We start from the raw sequence: 25,204 nt of genomic DNA, 5'->3' as shown, positions 1-25,204 counted from the left end.
TGGAGCACTATTCTGTGCTGAGGGATGGATTATGCAGAAAGTTCCACAGTTAAGAACTGCAGAGCACACAAGATTCTGCCCTGTAGACCCTGGTCATGTTCTCTGAACTCTCTCCTATTTGCCAATATTTTTCTGGTAAGTAGGTAGTTGAGTATTGCAGTTATTGTCACACCAAAGCTGCAGAGAGAGCAGCTATTCACTTTCCTGCTGCTTTATTTAACCTACAATTGCACTGGTTTTATTTGCAGCCTTATGTTCCAGATCCATACATAATGTGCCTGTCCACTTTCTGGGTCTCTTTCAGCAACAGGTTCAGATTTTTAAAGGTACTTAGGTACCTAACTCCTTGATTTCAAAGGGTCTAAATAGCTCTGAAAATCTGGACCCCAATGCCTTCCGTATTTCTCCTATCCACGAGTATCTGGTTTCAGTTTTCCCCCTCAGATTTTGGTGAAGATTTGCTCTGTTCTGTTTGCAACTCTCTAATTTTTCATTAGAATAATAATGGGGGGAACCCTCATACAAGTTGTCTCAAACTTTACCCTAAAGACCCTGTATTATTATCTATAACAAGGTAGGACCTACAGGCCCCAATCAGCATCTGGGTCCCACTGGGCTGGGTACTGTTCAAACACACAAAGATTGTCATCCTGGATCAGAACCGTGATCTATCTAGGCCAGCCAATACCTTGTCTCTGACGGTGGCAAGAACCAGCTGCTTCAGGAGCAAGGTACATGAAACTCTCTAGTGGATAATGATGGAATAACGTGCCTCTGGGGAAGTTTCTCCCCAAACCTATCACACTCAGGGACTGGCTTAAACCCTGAAACAGGAGAGTTTAAAGTCCTACTAAAACCTGACAGTTCCATGTCATTTAAAATATTATTTATACATAAGCAGGATTAGCTGTTTGCGGTTCCTCCCACCATTGTAACTTGGCCAGTTCCTTGTTGGCATCAAGCTTTTCAAAGGGAATGGTCTCTCCCTTGAAGCTGCTCTCTCCTCCTGATGAGTCTAAGCCAGGATTTGGCAGGTATGTTCGTTATACCCTTTACCTACTGCTGATGAGACAAGACAACCAACCACCACGTTCTTACCTGTACAGGCCTAACCAGTCACCCTTAAGTACACAGGTGAGCTGGGGACCAGCATGTTCAAGGGTCTTCATGAAATCCTCCTGTCGGAAAGGACGGATCTGGGGAGGATTCTGTGCAACAAAAAGAATACATCGCAATGCAGCCCCCAGTACTGGGAATGAGGCTCAGAGCTCCTAGGAAAAGTCTATGCAGGATACACCGAAAATCTAGGAGAACCACCACATGCCTGAAACTGCACATCTCAAACAATTCTGCTAGGAGAGTTTACGTTACAGATCTCTAACAGCTTTGCTGAGCTGAAAACTACTGTAAGGAGGAAGCATCTGTCCCAGTGTTCATTCTATCTCCCTTTTCAGAGGGAACAATCCTGTCCCTGCAACAAGGGCAGTTTGAGAGTGGGCCATAGTATTTCACAGATTCCTACATCTTTTCTAACAGTCCTACCTGGGGGATGGAGGAGAGGGGATGAGCTCCTTGAGGCTGGGCACCCTTGGATTTTCCTATGACCCAGTGTGACAGTCTGTACCCCTCTGTTCACTCCTTTTACAAGACTGTGTTAAATTTTGTACAAAGCATAAGGTATAATTTGAAAACTCCTGATTTGCTGATCATGACTGTCCTGGTAAAATGGTTGGCAACATTGTATGTAAAGAGGTAAGATTCCACTGTATAATGTATCGAGACATGTTCCAGCATGTTCTGGAGGGCAGTCACAGACAAGTTCTCCAGAGACAAAAGCTAGCCAATGCCTCAGCCAAGTGTCAATGAGACCAAATGGACCATCACCTGATTAAGTAGCCACTCTTGGGCAGGAGAGAGGGTGTGGGCAAAAAAATCTACATTTTGACAAAGAAGCACCTTAGGGTTTCTGACCCCACAGACTTTCTGTCTCCTGAACATCAGCTGAAGCTGATTCTTGTGCAAGAGAAAAGGCTATAAGTAGAGAGGACAGACACCCCAAAACATCTCTCCCTGCTCTCTACCCACAGCATCCATCAACACCTGCAGAACAAGGAAGCAGCACTGGACTGGGGAGCAGACCCTGACTGAAAGAGGTTCAGCCAGTAAGACGGCTGGAACATGTGATGAGAGAGACCTTTGCTTTGTATTCACTTAGCTTGTTAAGTTAGGTGTTAGTTGGGTTTTACCTTTGATTTCTTTGTAACCAATTCTGTTTGTATGCCTCATTACTCGTTGTCACTTAAAATCTATCTGCAGTTAACACATTTTTGTTGTTTTATCTAAACCAGTATGTTTGGGAAACTCCATTTGGGATAACAAGGATTTGTGCATATAATTTTCTATTAGTAAATTACAGACTTCATATGAGCTTGTATTGTCCAGGAGGATTCTGAGCAATACAAGAGGCTCATTTCTGGTGGAAAGTCTGGGACTGGGAGTTTGCTGGCGTTGCCCTGAAATGTAATTCAGGAGTGGCTAGCTATAGCACTCATCCAGTGTAGCTGGGAATGATTTACATGCTGGAGGCTGTGTGTGGACAGACCAGGAGCGGTTGCTTTCACAGCAAAGCAAGGTAAAAGGCAACCCAGGTTGGAGAACTGAGCGGGGACAGCTGTCCCTCATTCTAGATTGTATCCTGGATAATGTCACACCCAGATCTAAGTCCTGGAGGGCCTGGGCACTCTCAGAAGATCATGTGACCCAGATCTAGGAGCGCTAGAGGGCCTGACCTTGGGTACTTTTCCCACATCTGAGCAGTCTGTTGCATTCGGGACAATTTCCCAAGAGAATGATCAGCATAAAAGTGTAACTATTCCAAATCTCTCTAAGGAAATCAAATTAAACTGGACATACCTTCCATGGAGTAATGGCCCTCTGTAGAGGCATCAGACTCGCAATGTAATGCTCCTATGGAGTAGTAGTGAAAACAGAACTTAGACTAATTAGAGAGCCCTTCCCAAGGTCATTAGGTGTCACGCTGTGCTTTAAGAGCCACCAACACGACATTCAGTGAACAACCTTCCATTCTCTTTTCCCCTTCTTTGGTGTGTAGATTTCCACAAGTCCAAATGCTCGTTTGCTTATCTCCCCCTGGATCCCCACTGCCCCGGGAAGCTAGGACATCAGAACTGGCTACTGTGGAAGTTTTAAGAATGCCACACAGGATGAGATCTGATGGGAGGGAATCAACAGCAGGAGCTGAGTGAGACTCAGAAAACACGGTAACATCACAACTCCTCTCACTGGAACAAAGAAGATGGAGAAGCCAATGCGATTCTAACTGGAATGTCTACCATAGGTGCAAGTAGCTCTCTCACAGGGCAGGAAGAGAAAAGGGGTTGAAAACAGCAACCATTACCTTCTGCAGTAAAGCAACAGCCATCCAGGCAGGGCTCTTAAAAATGCTATGGTAGGGACTGTACCCTCAAGAACTAAATACTAGGGCTGTCAATCGCAGTTAACTCATGTGATCAACTCAAAAAATTAATCAAGATTAAAAAAACTGTGATTAATCGCAGTTTGAATTGCACTGTTAAACAGCAGAATACCAATTGAAATTTATTAAATATTTTTGGATGCTTTTTTACATTTTTAAATATATTTATTTTAATTAGAACACAGAATACAGAGTGTACAGTGCTCACTTGATATTTTTTATTACAAATGTTTGCTCTGTAAAAATGATAAACAAAATTGTATTTTTCAATTCACCTCATACAAGTACTGTAGTGCAATCTCTTTATCATGAAAGTGCAACTTACAAATATAGATTTTTTTTGGTTACATAACTGAACTCAAAAACAAAACAATAAAACTTTAGAGCCTACAAGTCCACTCAGTCCTATTTCTTGTTCAGCCAATCACTAAGTGAAACAAGTTTGTTTACATTTATGGGAGATAATGTTTCATTCATTCATTCATTCATGCCATTTCTTCCTCTGCTGAGTTGAGTGGATCCTCTCTCTGAGGTGGATGGATGTGATGGTGTCTGGCCAGCGGATCTGGAGAGAATGAGGCAGAGGCAGCTATTAATGAGGTCTGGATCTGGGTGGTTTGTTTTTTTTTGTCCTCAGGTTTCAGCTCTCATACAGTAAGACTGATTTCACGGTTGAGTTGAACAGTCGAATCTATTGCAAAAAAGACAGCTCTCTCTGCCAGATGTTCTTTTGAGCTGTAAGAAGGCTGCTCTTGCCTTACCAATCCTTACTTTGATGTGATGGAATTGATCCTAAGGGATCTGGGTCTTATCTTGTGGATGTTGAGGCCAACCTGTGATAGGTCATCAAGCTGGGTCCACAATGACCATTGGATTCAGTGATGATTCTATAGTTGGCACAGTTGCTGGTCTCCTTTCTTGGGGATTTTGATGAGATATCCAATTGATTGGGTCCTCCTTGGCTGCTGTCGATGATGTCTGGTGGATTTGGTGGTGCTGGTCTGTTCAGGAGTTCATCTGTTCATCTGTAGTCTATTCCTGTTATAGACTTTCCCTGCTTGTCTTTAGTCCATCCACATAATCTCTCTTGTCCTTCCTAATATTCCTCTTCACTGCTCTGCTTTTGAGCTTTGGCCTTTGCTCTAGTCCTGCTGTTGTTGACTGCTGCCTTCTTCTTCTTTCTTTCTTCTATCTCTCTCTAGGACTCTGCTGCTGCTGATCCTTTCTGCTGGTGTTTCTTAATTCCATCCTTTTCCTGCTGGCATGCTGACCTAAGTGTGTCTCTCTCTTCCATCTGTTGAGTGAGTACACTTTCCTCTTCCTCTCAGACCGATCCTGTAGTACTGAAAACTTATTCTTCAGCGTCAATCCAAAATCTCTTCAGCTTCAGCTTCAATCTGGCCACCACTAAGTGATATCCTGTGTGTGGGTCCAATTTTTTGGCATTAAAGTCTCCCATAAAGGATGGTATGTCTGTTGTGGAGAGAGTCTCTAATTTTTTTGGAGTCTGTGTAAAAGTAGTCTTTGTCCTCCTCTTCACTGTCATTGGTTGGAGCGGTAGCACTGAACAACATTCATCTTAATCCTCTTCATTTTATGTCCTGAATACAGCAACAGCTCTCCTGTCAACAGTCGTCTCTGTCGCTACCTAGTAAGGGTCAGGTTGTTGCTCCTCAGTTGAGATAATGCTGCCCGTTTCTTATTTACAATGTCACCAGAAGGTGAGAACAGGCATTCACATGGCACTTTTGTAGCCGGCATTGCAAAGTATTTACGTGCCAAATATGCTAAACATTTGTATGCCCCTTCATGCTTCGGCCACCATTCCAGAGGACATGCTTTCATGCTGATGATACTCATTAAAAAAAAGTGTGTTAATTACATTAAATTAGTGACTGAACTCCTTGGGGGAGAACTGTATGTCTCCTGTTCTGTTTTACCCGCATTCTGCCATATATTTCATGTTATAGCAATCTCAGATGATGACCCAGCACATGTTCATTTTAAGAACACTTTCACTGCAGATTTGATAAAACACAAAGGTACCAATGTGAGATTTACAAAGATAGCACAGTACTCAAACCAAGGTTTAAGAATCTGAAGTGCCTTCCAAAATCTGAGAGGGACAAAGTGTGGAGCATGCTTTCAAAAGCCCTAAAACAGCAACACACTGATGCAGAAACTACAGAATCCAAGCCACCAAAAAAGAAAATCAACCTTCTGCTGGTGGCATCTGACTCAGATGATGAAAATGAACATGCCTCAATCCGCACTGCTTTGGATTGTTATCAAGCAGAACCCATCATCAGCATGGAAGCATGTCCTCTGGAATGGTGGTTGAATCATGAAGGGACATAGAAATCTATGGCGCATCTGGCACGTAAATATCTTGCGATGCTGGCTACAACAGTGCCATGCAAATGCCTGTTCTCACTTTCAGGTGATATTGTAAACAAGAAGAGGACAGCATTATCTCCTGCAAATGTAAACAAACTTGTTTGTCTGAGCAATTGGCTGAACAAGAAGTAGGACTGAGTGGACTTGTAAGCTCTAAAGTTTTACATTGTTTTGTTTTTTAATGCAGGTTTTTGGGTTTTTTACATAATTCTACATTTGTAAGTTCAACTTTCATGATAAAGAGATTGCACTACAGTACTTGTATTAGGTGATTTGAAAAATACAATTTTTTGTTTTTTTACAGTGCAAATACTTATAATCAAAAATAAATATAAAGTGAGCACTGTAAACTTTGTATTCTGTGTTGTAATTTAAATCAATATATTTGAAAATGTAGAAAACATCCAAAAATATTTAAATAAATGGTATTCTATTATTGTTTAGCAGTGCGATTAATCACAATTAATTTTTGTAATTGCTTGACAGCCCTACTAAATACTACACACAGCAGGGGAAGTTTTCAAACTGGTGTGTGGGATTTAAGCCCATTGTTCCAATCAAAATTGATGGGAACTCTGGGGTTAGCTTCTCATTCACCTCTGTAAAAGTCTCCCTTGCCATCTCTTAGCTGGATACAGGCTAAGATAGCAGAATAGGTGTCAGAGACCAATCAGAGGGGAAGTTAATTCTTGTACAGGAGAAAAGGTTTGTTCCCTTTATAAACATTCTGCTGGGTGTCAGGACTGTAGAGCCAAGCACAGTATCAGTCAAACCTGCTAGAACCTGCCAATTGGAAGACAAGTTTATTCTTCTCTAAGAAGAATTAAAATGTCTATGATGGTGTTCAGGGCTCTGGCACAGAGCCTGTCTTTGTGGAATAACCTAGAGGGGAGGGTGGAACCCAGCATTCAGGCATACGCTGTTCATTCCTCCCATACTCCTTCACCACACAGATCAGCAACCCCCTACTCACCAGGGGAATAATGAAACTCTGTGTGAGCTCCAGCAGGTGGCGCCTCAAAAGGGCACTTTGGACTTCAGACGGGCGCTTCCTCTGAATCCCCTGCAGGTAGAGAGTGAAGTTACAGCACAGGGGAGGGCTCATGAAGATACCATTTAACAACCAGAAGCTTTAGTAGGTAAGAGCTGAGGCTATGCAAGTGTGTGCAGTTCTCAGCAAAACACTGCAGCTGCATGCAGCCAGTCAAGGGGCAGACTGGAAAAGAATAATTTTGTGCACTCTCCCAAGCCTGGCCCATAATACAAGCTCCACTCACTTGTGACACTAAAGTAAGATGCCACTCACATAGACTAGATTGTTTAAATCTGCCTAATATGATCATCCCTCTCCTTTCTTGCTAACAATGCTAACGGTTAAGATATCATTAGGCTCCAGAGCTCAATCAAGTGAAAATCTTCTGAGATCACCACCCTGAGAAGACTGTCCAAGTAATTTTAACCCACACTTGGAGGGCCTGGACTTCACCCTGACTGAAGTCAGGGTGAAATCAAAGACCTCGGGCCAAAGGGAAAACCAGTACTATTTCTCCTTTGGGCTTCAATGGTTTAATCCAGACTTTAGCACTGCTTTCCTGCAGCGTTTTACAGGATGGGGGATAGAGACAGGAAACGCTCACCTTTAACAATCTCTTTATCAGGGTTTTGTCTTTGTGCAGAAACGTCTTGTAAGAGGTGTAGATTCCTAGATTAAAAATACAGAAATGCTTAAAAACAAATCACCCCCCGGCGCCACTTTCTCAAGGTCACATTATTGTGCAGTAAAGCCTTGTTCACAGGCAGGGGAGGTGAATTTCCCAATCTCAACTCTGGCTAGTTAGAAGAGAAAAAGCTTTGATGACAGAAACCTCCAAAAATGACAAGAGTTGCTGCCACAACAGCACTCACAGTAGGATTAACTTTAGAGACCTTTTAACTGTCCCGGGGCACCCCTCTCCCCCAAAAAATGTCACAGGAAAAGACACGTAACCAGCAGCATTAGCTCAGGACTAGACTTGAGTTGACTAGTTCAGTGGTGTTAGACAGCTGTATCTACCTACCTAGGTACTTATGAGTCCCCTCACTATATCTGACAGCCTCCCAAATACTCAACAGAAGTGATATAAATTTCTCTCCACTCCCAACCTGCAGGTTAAATAGCCTGAATAATTTATATTGGAGGGTTTAACATCTGAGAGCAAGGGGATGTGTTGTGTGCCTGTGACAAGAACATATCCAAAGTCTCAGCATGAGTTCTGAGCATGGCAAGGCCTGTGGCCTCATCTCCTGCAGAAATGAATTCATAAGAATGGCCAGACTGGGTCAGACCAATGGTCCAGCTAGCCCAGTAACCTGTCTCTGACAGTGGCCAGTGCCAGCTGCTTCCAAGGGAATGAACAGTACAAGGCAATTCTGAGTGATCCATCCCCTGTCACCGAGTCCCAGAGTCTGGCAGTTGGCGGTTTAGGGATACATGGGGCATGGGGTTGCATCCCTGATCATCGTGGCTAATAGCCATTGATGGACCTATTCTCCAAGTCTAGGCCCAGCTCCCCTGAAAGTTCTGTCTCTCACCTCAGGAGTCTCTCCCTATTGGCCAACAGCTTCATTTCACCCATACAACAGAACTGTCCTGGGAGGTCATGGTGGGGGAGCTAACTGCTCAGAGAGTTAGGGTCAGTTCCAGAGAGGGGACTACGAACTGGACTGTCAACGGGAGCCAGTGCAGAGCCTAGGGCACCATCACAATGTATGCATGTGATCTTGTTGCTAAGTGGGTAGGCGATGCATTTTTCAGAGCGAGAAGCTTTGTTAGTGTATTAGCTATAGAGAGTTTATCACCAACACATGGATCATTGTGACCAAGTCTGTGGCTGAGAGGATGAGGCAGTGTCTTCTGGCTAGGTGCAGATGGACATGGGTGCTTTTTGCCACTTTCAGGACTCATTTGGCCTGAGGCAGGCCAAGCCAACCAGCACCGATAGTGGGTTTAACCAGATGCTACAATTAAAGGAAAGTTACACACAAGTGAAACATTCTGATGCTTCACTCCCCAGCACATGCTTTTACCCATGTCCCTACCCACCAACTGATGTTTCCTTAGAAATGCTAATTCACTGCAAAGGGGCTAGAGCCCCAGACTTCATGCAAACCTGTGAAGACTCAGGGTAAGTCTACACTGCAAAAAAAAGACCCATGGCAGCAAGTCTCTGAGCCCAAGTCAACTGACTCAGGCTCGTGCTATGGAGCTAAAAATAGCAGTGCAGCTGTTCCCACTGGAGCTGGAGTCTGGGCTCTGAAACCCATCAGAGGGCGGTCTCAGAGCCCAAGTGTCTACACTACTATTTTCAGCCCTGTAGGGCAAGCCCCACGAGCTCGAGTCAGTTGACCTGGGCTCTGAGTCTCCCTTATTTCATGTGAGCTGCAATGCCTAGGCACAATGGGGTGAGTTAAGGAAAGCAGAAGTGAAGCTTGAGTTGTATCACTGCAATGCAGAGATAAGAGTAGCCGCACTGGGGGAGAGGGAATAGACAGGTGATTCAGTCCAGCCCCAGACCAGCCCCACAAAACCCCACCTTCTTCAGCCAGTCAGAGCCATCAGGCTATACAAGTACTTCCCAACAACCACTGGGGGAAACCTCTAATGAGGCTTCTACCATCTCCAAGGCTTCTCCTTCCTCAGACAGAGTCTTCCTCAGGGAGGTTTCTAAAACCAGATGGGAGGGGGGGCTTCCACGTTTTCTGTTTCAGAAGCCTTTAGATGGCCCAGTAGTAACAATGCTCAGGAGAGTGCAAGTCAGGAAGGACACTCACGTAACCGTAAAGAATTACTGCACAGCAGCAGAGGATCTGGAAGAAGTTACAGCCCTGGAGTTGCTCTCAGTTGAGGCAGAGGGCAATGCCCACAATACACACATTGCTGCAAAGCCTTCAAACTCAGCAAAGAGGGAGGATAAACGCAATTAAACCAAATCTGATGTTAAATGGGAATTACCCGGCTTAGTGTCCAGAGTTTTCAGTTTGGTTAGTTTCTTCACCTTGACTTGTTTGGGTAAGTCACCTGTGGAAAGACACACAGTGTCTAGTACCAGGTTATGAAGGCGGCACTTCTAGCCTCAGCACACATGTGAGAGGACTCGCACTTTAGACCATCCATGCCAAACTGTGATATGAATCCTGAGCTAGTGCTGGTATCCCAACTGCTACGCGAGCTTTCAGACCTGCCTCTGCCAGTCCACGGTGATGACAGGAATAAGGTAATAATGAGTCATGTAGAGAACAACTCCTCAGCCCAGCCTACAGCAGCGCTCTTGGCTTTTCAGAAAATAAAACCAGTGTCTCTCTACCAAGCATCTCTCTCCTATTCCCTTCCATCTTCCATTTCCTTAAAGCTTAGAAGAAAGAAAAACTAACTTTGTTGTAATTTTCTTAAGACTTTGCCTTTACTGCTGTCACCTCAGCTCCCAGGCTAGCAGCCTGAACTACCCTCTCTCTCTGAGTCTCCAATCCACAGAGAGGTGGTGATGTGCACGTGAAACTGTGGCTGAGACACCACTACATGGGTCAGCTCACCGTCAACCTCTGAGTCTAATGCAGAAAGACGAGCTTGGGTGAGAGCTTTACCTGACATTTTGAGCTCCCCGATCCGAAGAAGGTGAGGCCAGTGCTGGAGCGTTTTGATGAAGAAAGGATTTGTGACTCCCACGACAATGTTCGGCCTACAGAGAGAAGGTTGAGACGAAAGTGGAATCCAGAGCAACAGTGCCCCCAAGGTTCCATCATGTAGCTTGTGCTGACTGAGTAATGAGTCTCGAGGTTCCTTTCACACAGCACAACCAGGGTACTTACGGGGCTTGTGTCCTGGTGGTGTACTCCTTAAACTCGCTGTCATGGACAGTGAAATATGGACGATAGTCACAGCAGTACTTAAGAGGGGTGAGACAGCTGCAAGAATAATACAGGAGTATTGTAGTCATCACGAAAGACAGCTCATGTTGGAGAGGAACAATTTTGGGACAGGCCAGTTTCACAGTGGTCACTGCTTTGCACTGCCAGATGAAAAACACAGGATTTCCCCTCCCTCCCTCTCTAAACTGGCGGCATGTCTACACTTTGAGTGGGAGGTGTCATTACCAGATGGAGGAGTCACTCACACGAGCTCTGACAGAGCCAGCAGCTGACAGTAGAGCGTAGCCATGGCAGCGCAAGTGGCAGGAGGGGCTAGCCACCCTGAATACGTGCCTATGGTCTCCCATGGCTACACACTCAGGGCAACTAGCCCCTGCTGCTGCTCGCACTGCCATGGCTACACTCTGTGTTTACTGAGTTGGCTCTATCAGAGCTAGCGCAAGTATGTCTCCTTGAGACGGGGATCACACTCTAGCTCCAAGTGCAGATATACCCTAAGAGTGCTGCTGACAGGGCCATCCCTAGCGGGGTGCGGAGCCCAGGACAAATCAGCCCCCACCGGCTTGGTGGCCCCGCTCTGCATCGGCGTCACCACATGGCAGTGGGGGGAGGGACAGCTGAACTGCTGGGCAATGGATAGCCTGCTGGGCAACTGCCGCACAGGGAACTTAGGGGAGTCGGGAGCTGATGGGGGGCTGCTGGTCCACCCTGGTTCCAACCCCCACCAGCTAGCTTGCAACGGGCTGCTCTTTCTGCAAGCAGTGGACAAAGCAGGTGGCAGCCAAACGATGTTATAAGGGAGCATTACACAACTTTAAACAAGCACGTTCCCTAATTGATCAGCAACGTAACAACGTTAACCAATGTTAAGTGAGGAGTTACTGTACTTGCATACACAAATTAGATCCGATGCAATTTATTGGACAGAGCAGAGGTTCTAAAGGGAGGAGAATTAATAGTATCCTGTGACAGTCACCTGCGATTCAAACAAATTACCTGGTAAGTGCGAGAACCATTTCTGAGGAAATTGTAGGGGATGGTGCCATTACAACTATTGGCTCCCCAAGTAGCATCAACTCCCACAGCATCTGGATATGAATTAGCACTGGCTGGAAACATCTGTTCATGAAAGAGAGAGTAACAGGGTAAGGCTAGAAATGGAGTTCCTGAAAGAACAGACTCTGGTATTAGGTACATTCAGCTACTCCTCTGCATCTGCACATTTAAGGTCTAGGATGGGTTTCTAATATCCTGCAGCAGTGAGTTCCACAAGGTAACTATATTTTAATATATATATATATATATATCACACACACACACACATATTATATATCTATATATCTATCACACACACACACACACACACACACACTTCCTGTAAACCATTTCAAATCTGTTAAAAGGAAACATTTTAAGCAATATATAGTTACCCTGTGGATCTCACTGCTTATTTGATATATTTTAAGCAAAATAAGATACATGTAAAAGGGAATAGGACAGTGTTTCTGAAACTGGAGTCGCCGCTTGTGTAGGGAAAGCCCCTGGCAGGCCGGGCTGGTTTGTTTACCTGCCCCATCTGCAGGTCCAGCCGACTGCAGCTCCCACTGGCCGTAGTTTGCTGCTTCAGGCCAATGGGAGCTGCTGGAAACGGCGCGGGCCGAGGGACATACTGGCCGCCGCTTCCAGCAGCTCCCATTGGCCTGCAGCTGTGAGCCAGTGGGAGCCGCGATCAGCTGGACCTGCAGACAGGGCAGGTAAACAAACCGTCCCCGGCCCCCCAGGAGCTTTCCCTACACAAGCAGCAACCCCAGTTTGAGAAACACTAGAATAGGATCTACAGTAGATTGGTTACCCTGGACATTTTTAATGTAACTAATCTGCCAGGGCATAGGCTGATCCCCAGCCAAAGTCAGGAAGAAATTCCTGTCTCTACAGTCCAGGTGGTTGTGCATACAAGAAGCCCATACATGCACTACAAAGCTCCCTAATGCCCTTAAGCACTGTGCGGCTCCTACTAACCCCACGTTCAGACTGATGCACTTTACCGACAAGAAGTATCAAGATCACACCCGATACCCACAACCTCCCACTCAGTTAAAGAACATCATGAGCAGAGAGGAAGGAGGTAGGATGGGAGGAGTGCGTTGAGAGAAGCTAACTCCCACCTGAAGAGATCCAGTTCATGAACACTGGGGAGAACTAATGGGGCTGGTAACAAGTTCTGAATGGGAGAGAGGAGAAAGGCAGTTAATGAATGAGCACAAACTACTGTCACTCTGAGTTGCCCACCTCAGTCACAGAAAGACATTCCATCTATAGTAAGTACCAAAGCATCAAAAAGCTCAGACAAAGATAACGTTTGGAGAGCCAAGCTAGGAGCAAACGTGGACAGCACTGACCGGGGGTAAACTGCTGAGCCAGTCGAGGTGTAAGAATTTCATTTCTTACCCCAGGCGCCAGCCAAAAACCCCCTGCCTTCCAAGCCTGAGAAACCTTCCCACTGCATCCAAGCAGAGCTTAGGAAAATGATAATCAGGGAAGGTGGTGGATGCTAAGAGTCCAGAAATGTGTGAAAGGTAATAGCACAAAGGAGGGAAGGAGAAGGGATTACTGGCAGGGGTTAAGATGGCAGAACAAGGAGCAATGATGTAAAATTACTCAGGAGGCTGAAGCAGCATCACTCAGGGATTTCTCTGCCCAGACAGGGGTTAGTGTCATTCTTATTCGGCGGGAGTTTGAAGAGTTGAGTGAAAACACTTGAGAGGAATATTTAGGAAGCTGTTGTTCCAGGGAGCATGTTGGACAAGCTCCAAAGAGCTCCAATTCTACAGTACCCTTCTCTTACTCAGCAATCTAGACTCTCCTTGCTATTGGGCCATTTTACACCACTCTCTTCTTCATCTCACCTCCTGATTGAACTGCTTCAGAGGACTTGATCCGGGTTTATCCACCCTGGATGGGATTCTCACCTGGGTTACAAACAGGAACACAGAGAGGTTATTTGGGGAGATGGGCTCAGCTGACAGGCATGAAAACTTCCTGTTTATGTCTAAATGTGCAGAGACTAGGAACAAAGGGAAAGAATTTAGAGCCATCAGGAACATTAACATCCAAAGGAGTATAAAGGAAATATGCCACCTTTTGGGTTCAGTGTCCATCAATGCCTGTGGCTGGAGCATTTGTGAGTGGAATAGCAGTAGAAAGTACCTGAATGACAATTCCCATCACAGGAAGGTTTAGCGTCTGTCCTGGCACCGGAGGTGGCCACTGATCAATCTCATTGCACACTGCAAAAACATGGACAAAAGGCAAAACTTCAACCCGAGGGACAAATGCAGCCGATTTAGGTAGTCTCTGTGAATCCTGCTGTGAACATATCACCACTGCTGCTGGTCTTTATTACAGGATAAGGTATCTAACTCTGCTTGCTAATAAGAGAACCAAAAAAAGAGCTACCGTGGCTAAACAACAAAGTAAAAAGCAGTGAGAGGCAAAAAGGCATCCTTTAAAAAGTGGAAGTTAAATCCTAATGAGGAAAATAGAAAGGAGCATAAACTCTGGCAAATGAAGTGTAAAAATATAATTAGGAAGGCCAAAAAGGAATTTGAAGTACAGCTAGCCAAAGACTCAAAAAGTAATAGCAAAAAAATTTTTTTAAGTACATCAGAAGCAGGAAGCCTGCTAAACAACCAGTGGGGCCACTGGATGGTCGAGATGATAAAGGAACACTCAAGAATGATAAGGCCACTGCGGATAAATAAATGAATTCTTTGCATCGGTCTTTCTGGTTGAGGATCTGATGGAGATTCCCAAACCTGAACCATTCTTTTTAGGTGACAAATCTGAGGAATTGTCCCTGATTGAGGTGTCATTAGAGCAGGTTTTGGAACAAACTGATAAACTAAACAGTAATAAGTCATCAGGACCAGATGTATCACCCACGAGTTCGGAATGAACTCAAATGTGAAACTGCAGGACTACTAACTGTTGTCTGTAACCTATGATTTAAATCAGCTTCTGTACCAAATGACTGGAAGACAGCGAATGTGACGCCAATTTTTAAAAAGGGCTCCAGAGGAGACCCCGACAATTACAGGCTGGTAAGCCTGAGTTCAGTACCGGGCAAACTAGTTGAAACTATAGTACAGAACAAAATTGTCAGACACATAGATGAACATAATTTGTTGGGGAATAGTCAACATGGTTTTTGTAAAGGGAAATCTACTAGAATTCTTTGAGGGTGTCAACAAACATGTGGACAAGGGAGATCCAGTGGATATAGTGTATTTAGATTTTCAGAAAGCCTTTTACAGGGTCCCTCACCAAAGGCTCTTAAGCAAAGTAAACTGTCATGGGATAAGAGAGAAGGTTCTCTCATGGATTGGTAACTAGTTAAAAGATAGGAAATAAAGGGCAGGAATAAATGGTCAGTTTTCAGAATGGAGAGATGTAAATAGTGATGTCCCCCAGGGGTCAGTACTGGGCCCAGTCCAATTTAACGTATTCATAAATGATCTGGAAAAAGCGGTGAACAGTAAAGTGGCAACATTTGGAGATGATACAAAACTACTCAAGATAATTAAATCCCAGGCAGACTGCGAAGAGCTACAAAAGAATCTCTCAAAACTGGGTGACTGGGCAACAAAATGGCAGATGAAATTCAATGTTGACAAAGGCAAAGTAATGCACATTGGAAAACATATTCCTAACTATACTTATAAAATGATGGGGTCTAAATTAGCTGTTACCACTCAAGAGATCTTGGAGTCATTGTGGACAGTTCTCTGAAAACATCCACTCAATGTGCAGCGGCAGTCAAAAAAGTGAACAGAATGTTGGGAATCATTAAGAAAGGGATAGATAATAGGACAGAAAATATAATATTGTCTCTATATAAATCCATGGTACGTCCACATCTTGAATACTGTGTGCAGATGTGGTCGCCCCATCTCAAAAAAGATATATTGGACTTGGAAAAGATTCAGAAAAGGGCAACAAAAATTATTAGGGGTATGGATCAGCTGCTGTATGAGGAGAGATTAATAAGATTGGGACTTTTCAGCTTGGAAAAGAGATGACAGAGGAGATATGATAGAGATCTATAAAATCATAACTGGTGTGGAGAGTAAATAAGCAAGTGTTATTTACTCCTTCTCATAACATAAGAACTAGGGGCCACCAAATGAAATTAATAGGCAGCAGTTTTAAAACAAACAAAAGGAAGTACTTTTTCACACAACGCAGTCAACCTCTGGAACTCCTTGCCAGAGGATATTGTGAAGGCCAAGACTACATAATAGGGTTAAAAAAAGAACTAGATAAATTAATGGAGGATAGGTCCATCAATGGCTATTAGCCAGGATGGGCAGGGATGGTGTCCCTAGCCTCTATTTGCCAGAAGCTGGGATTGGGTGACAGGGGATGGATCACCTGATGATTACCTGTTCAGTTCATTTCCTCTGGGGCACCTGGCATTGGCCACTGTCGAAAGACAGGATACTGGGCTAGATGGACCTTTGGTCTGACCCAGTATGGCCATTCTTATGTTCGTATGCATAGCAGCTCTGGGCTCCTAGGGGCTAGATAGGTCCAGGGACAATAACTGAGAGCTGGGAGACTGTCATTCCTGTGCTGTCACAATAGCAACTGAAGTCAATGGGAGCTGTGCTTTGAATACACACAGTGACATGAAGTACTCTGATTAAATCGGGTCCTAGGTGTCTCAAACTGGATGCCGAAATTAAGTGGATACTTTTGACCTTATTCTCTCTGTGCCTCAGGGAGAATGTGGAAAAAATAGTTTATGATCATGTGATTAAAGACTATATCATAATCCGTGCACACAAAGGATCCAAATTAAGGTTGCATAGACCACCTTAATTCTTGCACTTCCTAACTTTTGAGCATTTGACTTTCCAGCCTTAATAATGGTCAAAACAGCTGTGCGTGTGTAATATATACATATTTGTTTAATGGAACTAATTGATGTTTCTCCCTACTAGTAACGTGCAGCTCTGCAACCCTTTCTTATCAATTTGTTTTCCATTTTCCATGGCATACATCTCCCATTTGCCTCCACATTTACTAGTATTAGATTTTTAACCCCGTTACAAAACCCTCCTGCCCACCCTTTCTCCTTACCTGCCTCCAGGCACGGCTCCAGCTTGTCAAAGTACTCAGGAGCAATCAGCTGCAGCAGAGATTGGAAGAGGTTCACATAAGGCAAGCGTGACACCAGCACTAGAGACTGAAATAGATACACAGTAGCACCATCGTCAGCACCTTTAGCACTCCATCTACAAGAGGTGTCCAGACTCTGCCCACCGGAGGTCCACAATGGACTCTTGCCAGGAGCCCAGAAGCTGAATCTATTTTGCCCAAAATGATGTTTCAGTGCACTTGCTCACAATCTGTGGAACACTTGAAGGTTATTTTGTACTGGATTCTCCAGGTGTCCACGCTCAGGGAAGAGCCTGGATGTCTGCAGAAGCAGCTGTAAGGTGGAAGGAGCCAGTCTAGCAGCCTCCACTAGGGACCACTGCAACCATAAGAGATGAATCTGCAGCCCAGCAGAAAAAAGATCACCAGTGTAAAGAGCCAGTGATTGCCAGTAGGTCCAAAGCTGCCAGTGCAAGCACACCAGGAGCTACCTGAGGGAGGAGGGTACCGAGTAGAGCTAGAGACCAGGCACAGGGGAACAAACCAGCAGAGCAGGAATCAGGGACCAGGCAGGGAACTGATATGTGGAAGACTGAAGCAGACAAACAAAATAAGGGAAATGAGAGATCATTTTTCCAAGTTAATTTCATTTTGCTTTTTCTGCCCATGTTTCTAATCTCACTGGGTCCCTTTATACCATCTCTGTCATTGGTTTTTATACCACCTTCCAATTCAGTATCCCCTCAGTGTGCTGCTTACTCTGCTTTTCAAATTATTCCAACTCAAATCTTTTCAATAACCCCTAGACACTTTCTCCAATTCAGTACACCTCTACCCCGATATAACGCTGTCCTTGGGAGCCAAAGAATCTTACCGCGTTATAGGTGAAACTGTGTTATATCGAACTTGCTTTGATCTGCCAGAGTGCGCAGCCCTGCCCCCCAGAGCGCTGCTTTACCGCGTTATATCTGAATTCGTGTTATATCGGGTCACGTTATATCGGGGTAGAGGTGTACTTTGCCATTTGGTCTAGCCCTCTGTTTTACTCCCATCTAAGGGCTTGTCTACACTACCACTTAAGTCAATGTAACTTACCTTGCTCAAGGGTGTGAAAAACCATCCCCCCAGGCGACGCAATTTACATTGACTTAAAGCAATACCCACCCCATGCTGTTGGCAGGAGACGCACTCCCGCTGACATAGCTTCCGCCTCTCGTTGAGGTGGAGTAATTATGCAGACAGGAAAGCGCTCTCCCGTCAGGATAGCACATCTTCACCAGATGCACTACAGCAGCGCAGCTGTATTGGTGCAGCTGTGCCTAATGCGGCAGTGCAGACCAGCCCTTAGCGTGACAGTGTATTGTATCCAGTGCTTTTACATTACCCTCTACTGCTGTAATTCTATCGCAAAAGCAATCAAGTTAGCATGGCAAGAGGTGTTTTACAGAAACTCTCCAGTGCAATCCAATTTTCCATTATCTTCCTGATTATAAGTATCAGAGGAGTAGCCATGTTAGTCTGGATCTGGAAAAAGCGACAAAGAGTCCTGTGGCACCAGGACTCTCTGTCGCTGATTTTAAGTGTTGTTTTTCTCTCAGTGACTGATCGATTATTTTACTGGGGACACAAGTTGATGAGCGTTAAGACAAGACTGCTCTTTGGAAGATACTCCGGGGTGTGAGCACAGAGCAGGATAGAAGAGGAGAAGCGCACAAAACAATTATAGGGGCAAAAGAGCCTCAATCTTCTGTCAAATTATCAGACTGGCCTATTGCAAAGCAGAGGTCTCTGAACGATAGTTTTAATTCCCCTCTGGTTCAAACTCTTTAATAGGAGGTCACTTTAGTTTTCATGGGAAGATCAAAACAAAACTGGTAATTCAATGGATAAAGATAAAAGAAAGAGAAATAGATGCCTGCAATGAATTGGAAAATCTTCCTTCACTAGACTTGAGAAAAAGAACTAGTCTGAAATTCCATGTTCCTTGAGGCACCAGTTGTGTATTCCTCTACATTTGGACAGTATCCAGCACATTGTGGGTGGTACCATCATACAAATAACAAACTACACCATCTCTGTGCTCCTGAAGCTGGAGTGTATGGGAAGGGAGGTGTTCCTTCAGGGATTTCTAAGGAATTTATGGCACAGATGGACTGTAAATCACTGGTCACATGATTTATCTAGTACGGCAGCGTCTTGCAAGTTTGTTTCGGACTACACTTTCCATGTAATCCAACTGCTGCAGCTTTTTTCCCCGTGGCCCTTCCTGTTTCCTTGAGGAACATTTCTGGTGTCATTGAAGGGAATGGTGAGATTGTTAAGAACCATGGATAGATGCCATTTTACAGCTAGGTACTCCTTTAAAGCAGCAAGTTACCTAGTTTCAATACTCACCTTCTGGAAATAACCTCTCTTCATTGAGCTGTCCTTGACTTGCCTGAAGTACACATAGCCAAAGTAATGAGCTGACTCCCGCTGCAAGAAAGAGGTCAACAATACCATTGTCAAGGAACCTGCTACCTCCGCCACCAGTCTTGAGCCTCCCTCTAGTCCAGTGGTGGGCAGCCTGCGGCCCGCATGCAGCTCATCAGGGTAATCTGACTGTGGGCTGCGAGCCATTTTGCTGACATTGACCGTCCACCGGGACAGCTCCCTGCAGCTCCTAGTGGACGCGGTTTGCCGTTCCCAACCAATGGGAGCTGTGGCCAGCACGTCCCTGTGGCCTGCCGCTTCCTGCAGCTCCCATTGGTCGGGAACGGCGAACCGTGGCCACTTGGTGCTGCGGGGGGCCTTGCCTGCGGACAGTCAACGTCAGCAAAATGTCTTGTGTCCCACAATCAGATTACCCTGATGGGCCGCATGCTGCCCACCACTGCTCGTCTCAGAGATCTGCAAGTACATCTCAGCCCTGAACTACAGCACCCCCCACTACTCCAGGCCTGGTCTTCTCTGTGAGGCAACTGTCAATAACAAACTGTATGGCAGATTTTATTAAATGGCCATGTAGGGATGAGACTGGGCCCACTGACCTCACAATTGCAGCATAAGGAGTTGAACTCCAGGGTGTCACCCAGCCCCTTGTACTACATCCACTACTGTAATTCCATCTGTGGCTCTTATTAAAAGGGTTACTTGCTGTTCCCATTGGAATAAACCAGCTGGGCTTGCTCAGTGATCTAATCCTGGTAACTCCCTGTTGCTATGTAGCAAGCTCTTGTCTGATTTCCAGCTTCCCTCTTGGGATAGAGACGGGCTTGGAGTGCTGTGGGGGCAACACATCTCCTGGGAGGAAGAGATGCCTGCCCTCCATCGCTCAATAGCACTCTCTCCAGACAAACTCTTGAGTCAATGCCATTCTGGCTTTAGCTAGGACAGTAGCTTTGACAAAGGACCTGAAGGACAGAGCTTGTAAGGCAAAAAAAAAAACCCACATGATTTGATAAAAATCCTCACCGCTAGTTGGCATTTACAACATCCCTACATTCCCACAACTGGCACTGGGGTAGTGATGGAGTCACAGTGGACCAGGCCTACTATTCCTTGGCATGTCAGAGTTCTATTGACCGTGACACTTATAACACATCAGGTATTACTTTCCCAGGAGCAGCATCTAGTTTTTTAGCAGTCTTGCTCCCCTGGCAATTCTTTAGCACCACCTGGTGCGATCTCTGAGCAGGCCCCCCTCCCTTGCTGACGGGAGAACAATGCGATTGTGTGTGTTGTGAGAGCACTAGGTGATGAGAGAGTCCAGAATATTCCCAGAATTCCTTCTCTGCGCAGCAGTCACCATGAGTCACTCCCCAGGGCATATGATGGCTGGCGTTAAGAAACCTTACACAGGCACCTGAGGGACCCTGACACCAAACAGGGGAAGAAGGAAGAGGAAGTAAGGACAAACTCCTGCTCTAGCAGGAGAATCAGTACCTAGCCACACCTACCTTCTCTGTGTGAAATGGACTAGCCAGTACAAGAGAGAATCACAGACCAGAACTCCAGGGGTAGAAAGCTATTCTAGGTCACCAGAGCTCTAACATTCGTCCCCTGTTTGAGCGGAGCAATAACACTCCTTCAGCCTGGCTCATTCCAACACATCATATCTTGATCTTTATTTCCACAGAGAGGTTAAATCCTCGGCAGTATGTCCCTCTACTCGCATTAAGATGAATAGGAATCCTTATGCTGAAAATTTACCCCTTTATGATTATTCCCAGTCAAACAGGACAATTATTTACAGAAAAAATAAATCCATGTTCACATTTTGTTTTTGAACACATGAATGCTATTGTTCATTTTGCAGGTGCAAGCTGCATACTGTGCAATAACTGACCTGTAGTGTTAGGGGGGCTTCTCTGTTATATTCGCCATCATCCCCAAAATGAGTGTTTCTCTGCCCCCCAGACTGACGGAGACGGAAGCTAAATTGAGTATCTCCTAGGCCGCCTGAGACAGAGACAAGATCACACACACTCAAGAAGAAGATTCAGTAAAGGAAGGACTAGGGACTTTGATTATCAAAAAAATGTAAGGAAGTAAAAACCAGTTAAAATATATCAAACTCAAATTAGCAGTGAGAGAGCAACAGCAAAACAGTAGGATCAATTAGGAAGGAGATGCAGCAGATCACAGGAATTTGTATTGATGTATTTATTATGCACTCATTTGCTGGGAACATTAAAAACATCAGCCAGTACTGCCCACACTGAGCAGCTGCAGCCCTCCCCCTATCATCCACCAGATTGGAAACCTACACATATATAGTTTTAATCCAAAACTGCATAAAGGCTTGGCTGAAAACACAGCCAGTGCACCGTACCCTGAGAGCCAGGATGTACTTGTTCTGGCAAATGGCCAAGATGAGTGAGTTCCCCAGCTGGGAACCCCCACACTGAGAACACTTTGCACATGGTACCAGAGCATGAAATTCTCTCCAGAGATACCCCAGATTGGAGGGATGGGCAGAGAGACACCTACAGAATATGTGCAAAGTGAGTTCACATTATTTTAGGCCCCAAATCATCATCAGGCATGTGAAAGGAGAGCCAAACTGGGACTGATATTCAGGTCTATGGAAAACTGACTTGACTGTCCAAGGATGGGCAAAATGCAGCCCACAGAGTTCTACCATGCTGCCATTCTCATCTCTAACATACATGTGCAACCCACAGCAACTACAGCAGGAAGCTGGAAGGACTGATTTATGATGAAAGCTACATATGTAAAACTTGGCTAAACACTAATTTAGGCTAATCAATAACTAATGCACTACATAGGGGTGAGACATGATACACCCTTCACATTTTTTTAGATGCTTAAGCCCCAAGGAAGGAAAGGGATTATTTTGTGTGTTATGAAGGAGTACAGCTAGAAATAAAGGGATCACACTAAGAACAGAAAAGTTTGGGATGGACAGCAGAAGTAGAAAGGGCTCAGAAAGGAAGTGGTGGAAGCACCATCTCTAAGGACAATTAAAACTCAACTGGCCAAAGCACTGGAGAGCAGACTGTAGGAAACAATCATGGAGGGATTTACGGGAAGTGGCCTAATACAGCTTTCCATCTCACAGCTATCGTTCTGATTCGCAAACACAGACTCTGAATTTGTTGTGTTTTGTTCGGAGAGAACCCCTTCCCCAGAAAAGCTAAGTACATTTCTCCCTGTGCTGAGCCATCTTCTGCATCAAAATGCTGATATCAGCATGGACAGCTGCAAGTCCCGGGAAATTTAGCCCTGATTATTATTTGTAATACTTTTTTCTGGCACCTGAAAAGCATGAACAAAGCTTGCACATAGAGAAATTCTCCAGTCAGCCGCTAGATCACAGATTCTGCATCTATTTAGATAAGGATCAAAATTCAACTGGAAACCTCTCCATGCAGCCCTGACGCCAGAGTGCTCTCTGAGGTCTTCATTCTGGAAGATACAGTCCATTGTTCTCTCTGCTACATTACAGATGCTGACTCACTCTTTCTAATATTAACCTTAATGTCTCTTTCACAACAACAGGAACCATCCTCATTCTCCATGCAGAGCCCACAGATGCCACCTACCTGAGTAGGAGTCTGGGAAGGACAAGTAGCATATGTTGGTTTTCTGTAACAAACAAGAACACATTGTAAGACACCCTCTACGACACCTACCGATCTTTAAAACAGAAGAAACAATCCTACCTCTTTTTCTGTCAGTCTGAAGTCATAAGGATACACCAACTACAAAACAAACAAGAGATGACAAGCTGCAGACTCCGGCCATTGCTACGTCCCCCAAAACTCACCCCCACCAGGCCAATGTTTTTAAATGGCTGTAAGAAAAAATTAGGTTATATAATCCACAGACTCTAGCTCACACTATTAACAGGTAAACATACCCATTTAGAACCGGATAGTACAGTGAGTTAACAAAAGGCAGCCTGTGGCAGAAGCCACATTTATTAGATAAACCAATCTGTAGACAGAAAGGATCGTTCACATTTTAATTCTGACATCCCTGGTTTAAAAACTAGCAGTTCTTTGAACTTTAAAAACTAAGTAGCCTGAAGCTTAAACCTGATAGCAGAGATTGCTGATTTGGTGACTGTGCTCTCTAGAGGAAGCCAAACAGAACTATCCTCATTCAGCCTGAAATTGTTTCCAAGGCCCTTCCTCTTTATGGCCCCAATTCAGGAAAGCATCTCCATTCAAGACAGCACTTAAGCATGGGCCTATATCTATAGTTGTGTTTTTCTGCTTTTGAACCTGGCTAAGGCAGCACCTATGTTTCTTTAAAATGGTCCAAGCGTTCAGAAGGCTGCAGAGGGAACCATATCCTGTGACCACTGCAATGGAACAGCAAACATATAAGAACGTAAGAATGGCCATACTAGGTCAGACCAATGGTCCATCTATCTCAGTATCCTGTCGTCTGACAATGGCCAGTGCCTTCATTTCAGAGGAATGAACAGAACATGACAATTTTGAGTAATCCAAGCCCTGTCAGCCAGTCCCAGCTTCTGATAGTTGGAGGTTTAGGGACACCTGGAGCATGGGATTCCATCCCTGACCATCTTGGCTAATAGCCATTTATGGACCTGTGCTCCATTAACTTATCTAATTCTTTTCTGAACGCAGTTATAATTTTAGCCTTCACAATATCCTATAGCAACATGTTCCACAGGTTGATTGTGCATTGTGTGAAGTAGTATTTCTTTTTGTTTGTTTTAAACCTGCTGCCTATTAATTTGATCAGGTGACCCGTTTCTTGTGTTGCGTAAAGAGGTAAATAACACTTCCCTATTCACTTTTCCGACACCATTCATTATTTATAGATCTCTATCATACACACCCCCATCTTAGTTGTCTCGTTTCTAAACTGATCAGTCCCAATCTTATTCATCTCTCCTCATACAGAAGCCATTCCATGCCCTTAATCATTTTTGTTGCCCTTCTCTGCACATTTTCCAATTCTAATACATCTTTTTGAGATGGAGCAACCAGAAATGCATGCAGCATTCAAGGTATGGGCATACCATGGATTTATGTAGTGATGTTATGATATTTTCTCTTATTATCTATCCCTTTCCTAATGGTTCCTAACATTATTAGCTTTTTTGGCTGCCACTGCACATTGAGCAGATGTTTTCAGAGAACTATGCACAATGACACCAAGATCTCTTTCTTGAGTGGTAACAGCTAATGTAGAGCCCATCATTTTGTATGTTCAGATGGGATTATTTTTCCAATATACATTAATTTGCACTTAGCATTGAATTTCATCTTATATTTTGTTGCCTGGTCACCCAGTTTTGTGAGATTCCTTTGTAACTCTTTGCAGTCAGCTTTGGACTTAAGTATCTGGAGTAGTTTTGTATCACCTGCAAATTTTGCATCCTCACTGTTCACCTCTTTTCCAGATCACTTAAGAATACGTTGAACAGCACAGGTCCCAGTACAGACCCCTGGTGGACACCACTATTTACCTCTCCCTATTGTGAAAACTGACCATTTATTCTTAACCTTTCTTTCCTGTCTTTTAACCAGTTACTGATTCAGGAAAGAACCTCCCCTCTTATCTCATGACAGCTTACTTTGCTTAAGAGCCTTTAGTGAGGGACCTTATCAAAGGCTTTCTGAAAGTCCAAGTACACTATATCGACTGGATCACCCGTGTCCACAAGCTTGTTGACACCCTCAAAGAATTCTAACAGATTGATGAGACATGTTGTATGTTTGACTCCAACCTCAAATGCCTAAAGAATTATGCTATAAAGTCAGT

At 44.5% G+C, this 25,204-nt stretch overlaps 1 protein-coding gene across 2 annotated transcripts in view; it reads right to left on the bottom strand.

The window, feature by feature from the left end:
* The window catches only part of DENND6B (DENN domain containing 6B), a 38,210-nt gene that overhangs the window by 5,186 nt on the left and 7,820 nt on the right, over nt 1-25,204 (bottom strand). Inside the window, exons 2-17 of one of the 2 annotated variants that reach the window (XM_039520195.1) lie at nt 23,125-23,163; nt 23,005-23,047; nt 21,285-21,397; nt 19,352-19,432; nt 16,940-17,045; nt 14,006-14,085; nt 13,705-13,767; nt 12,964-13,019; nt 11,795-11,917; nt 10,739-10,834; nt 10,514-10,608; nt 9,885-9,950; nt 7,531-7,595; nt 6,867-6,956; nt 2,914-2,967; nt 1,099-1,208 (exon numbers count right to left, since the gene is read on the bottom strand). In XM_039520195.1, the coding sequence (XP_039376129.1) occupies nt 1,099-1,208; nt 2,914-2,967; nt 6,867-6,956; nt 7,531-7,595; nt 9,885-9,950; nt 10,514-10,608; nt 10,739-10,834; nt 11,795-11,917; nt 12,964-13,019; nt 13,705-13,767; nt 14,006-14,085; nt 16,940-17,045; nt 19,352-19,432; nt 21,285-21,397; nt 23,005-23,047; nt 23,125-23,163 (1,280 nt within the window). The remainder of the gene's footprint in view (nt 1-1,098; nt 1,209-2,913; nt 2,968-6,866; nt 6,957-7,530; nt 7,596-9,884; nt 9,951-10,513; nt 10,609-10,738; nt 10,835-11,794; nt 11,918-12,963; nt 13,020-13,704; nt 13,768-14,005; nt 14,086-16,939; nt 17,046-19,351; nt 19,433-21,284; nt 21,398-23,004; nt 23,048-23,124; nt 23,164-25,204) is intronic. The other variant, XM_039520196.1, reaches the window with a different exon arrangement.

This window comes from Mauremys reevesii, linkage group 1 (genome assembly GCF_016161935.1).
Source record: "Mauremys reevesii isolate NIE-2019 linkage group 1, ASM1616193v1, whole genome shotgun sequence".
NCBI classification, from domain to species: Eukaryota; Metazoa; Chordata; order Testudines; family Geoemydidae; genus Mauremys; species Mauremys reevesii.
The sequence above is the reverse complement of the archived record's forward strand: the minus strand, read 5'-3'. Positions and strand labels throughout refer to the sequence as shown.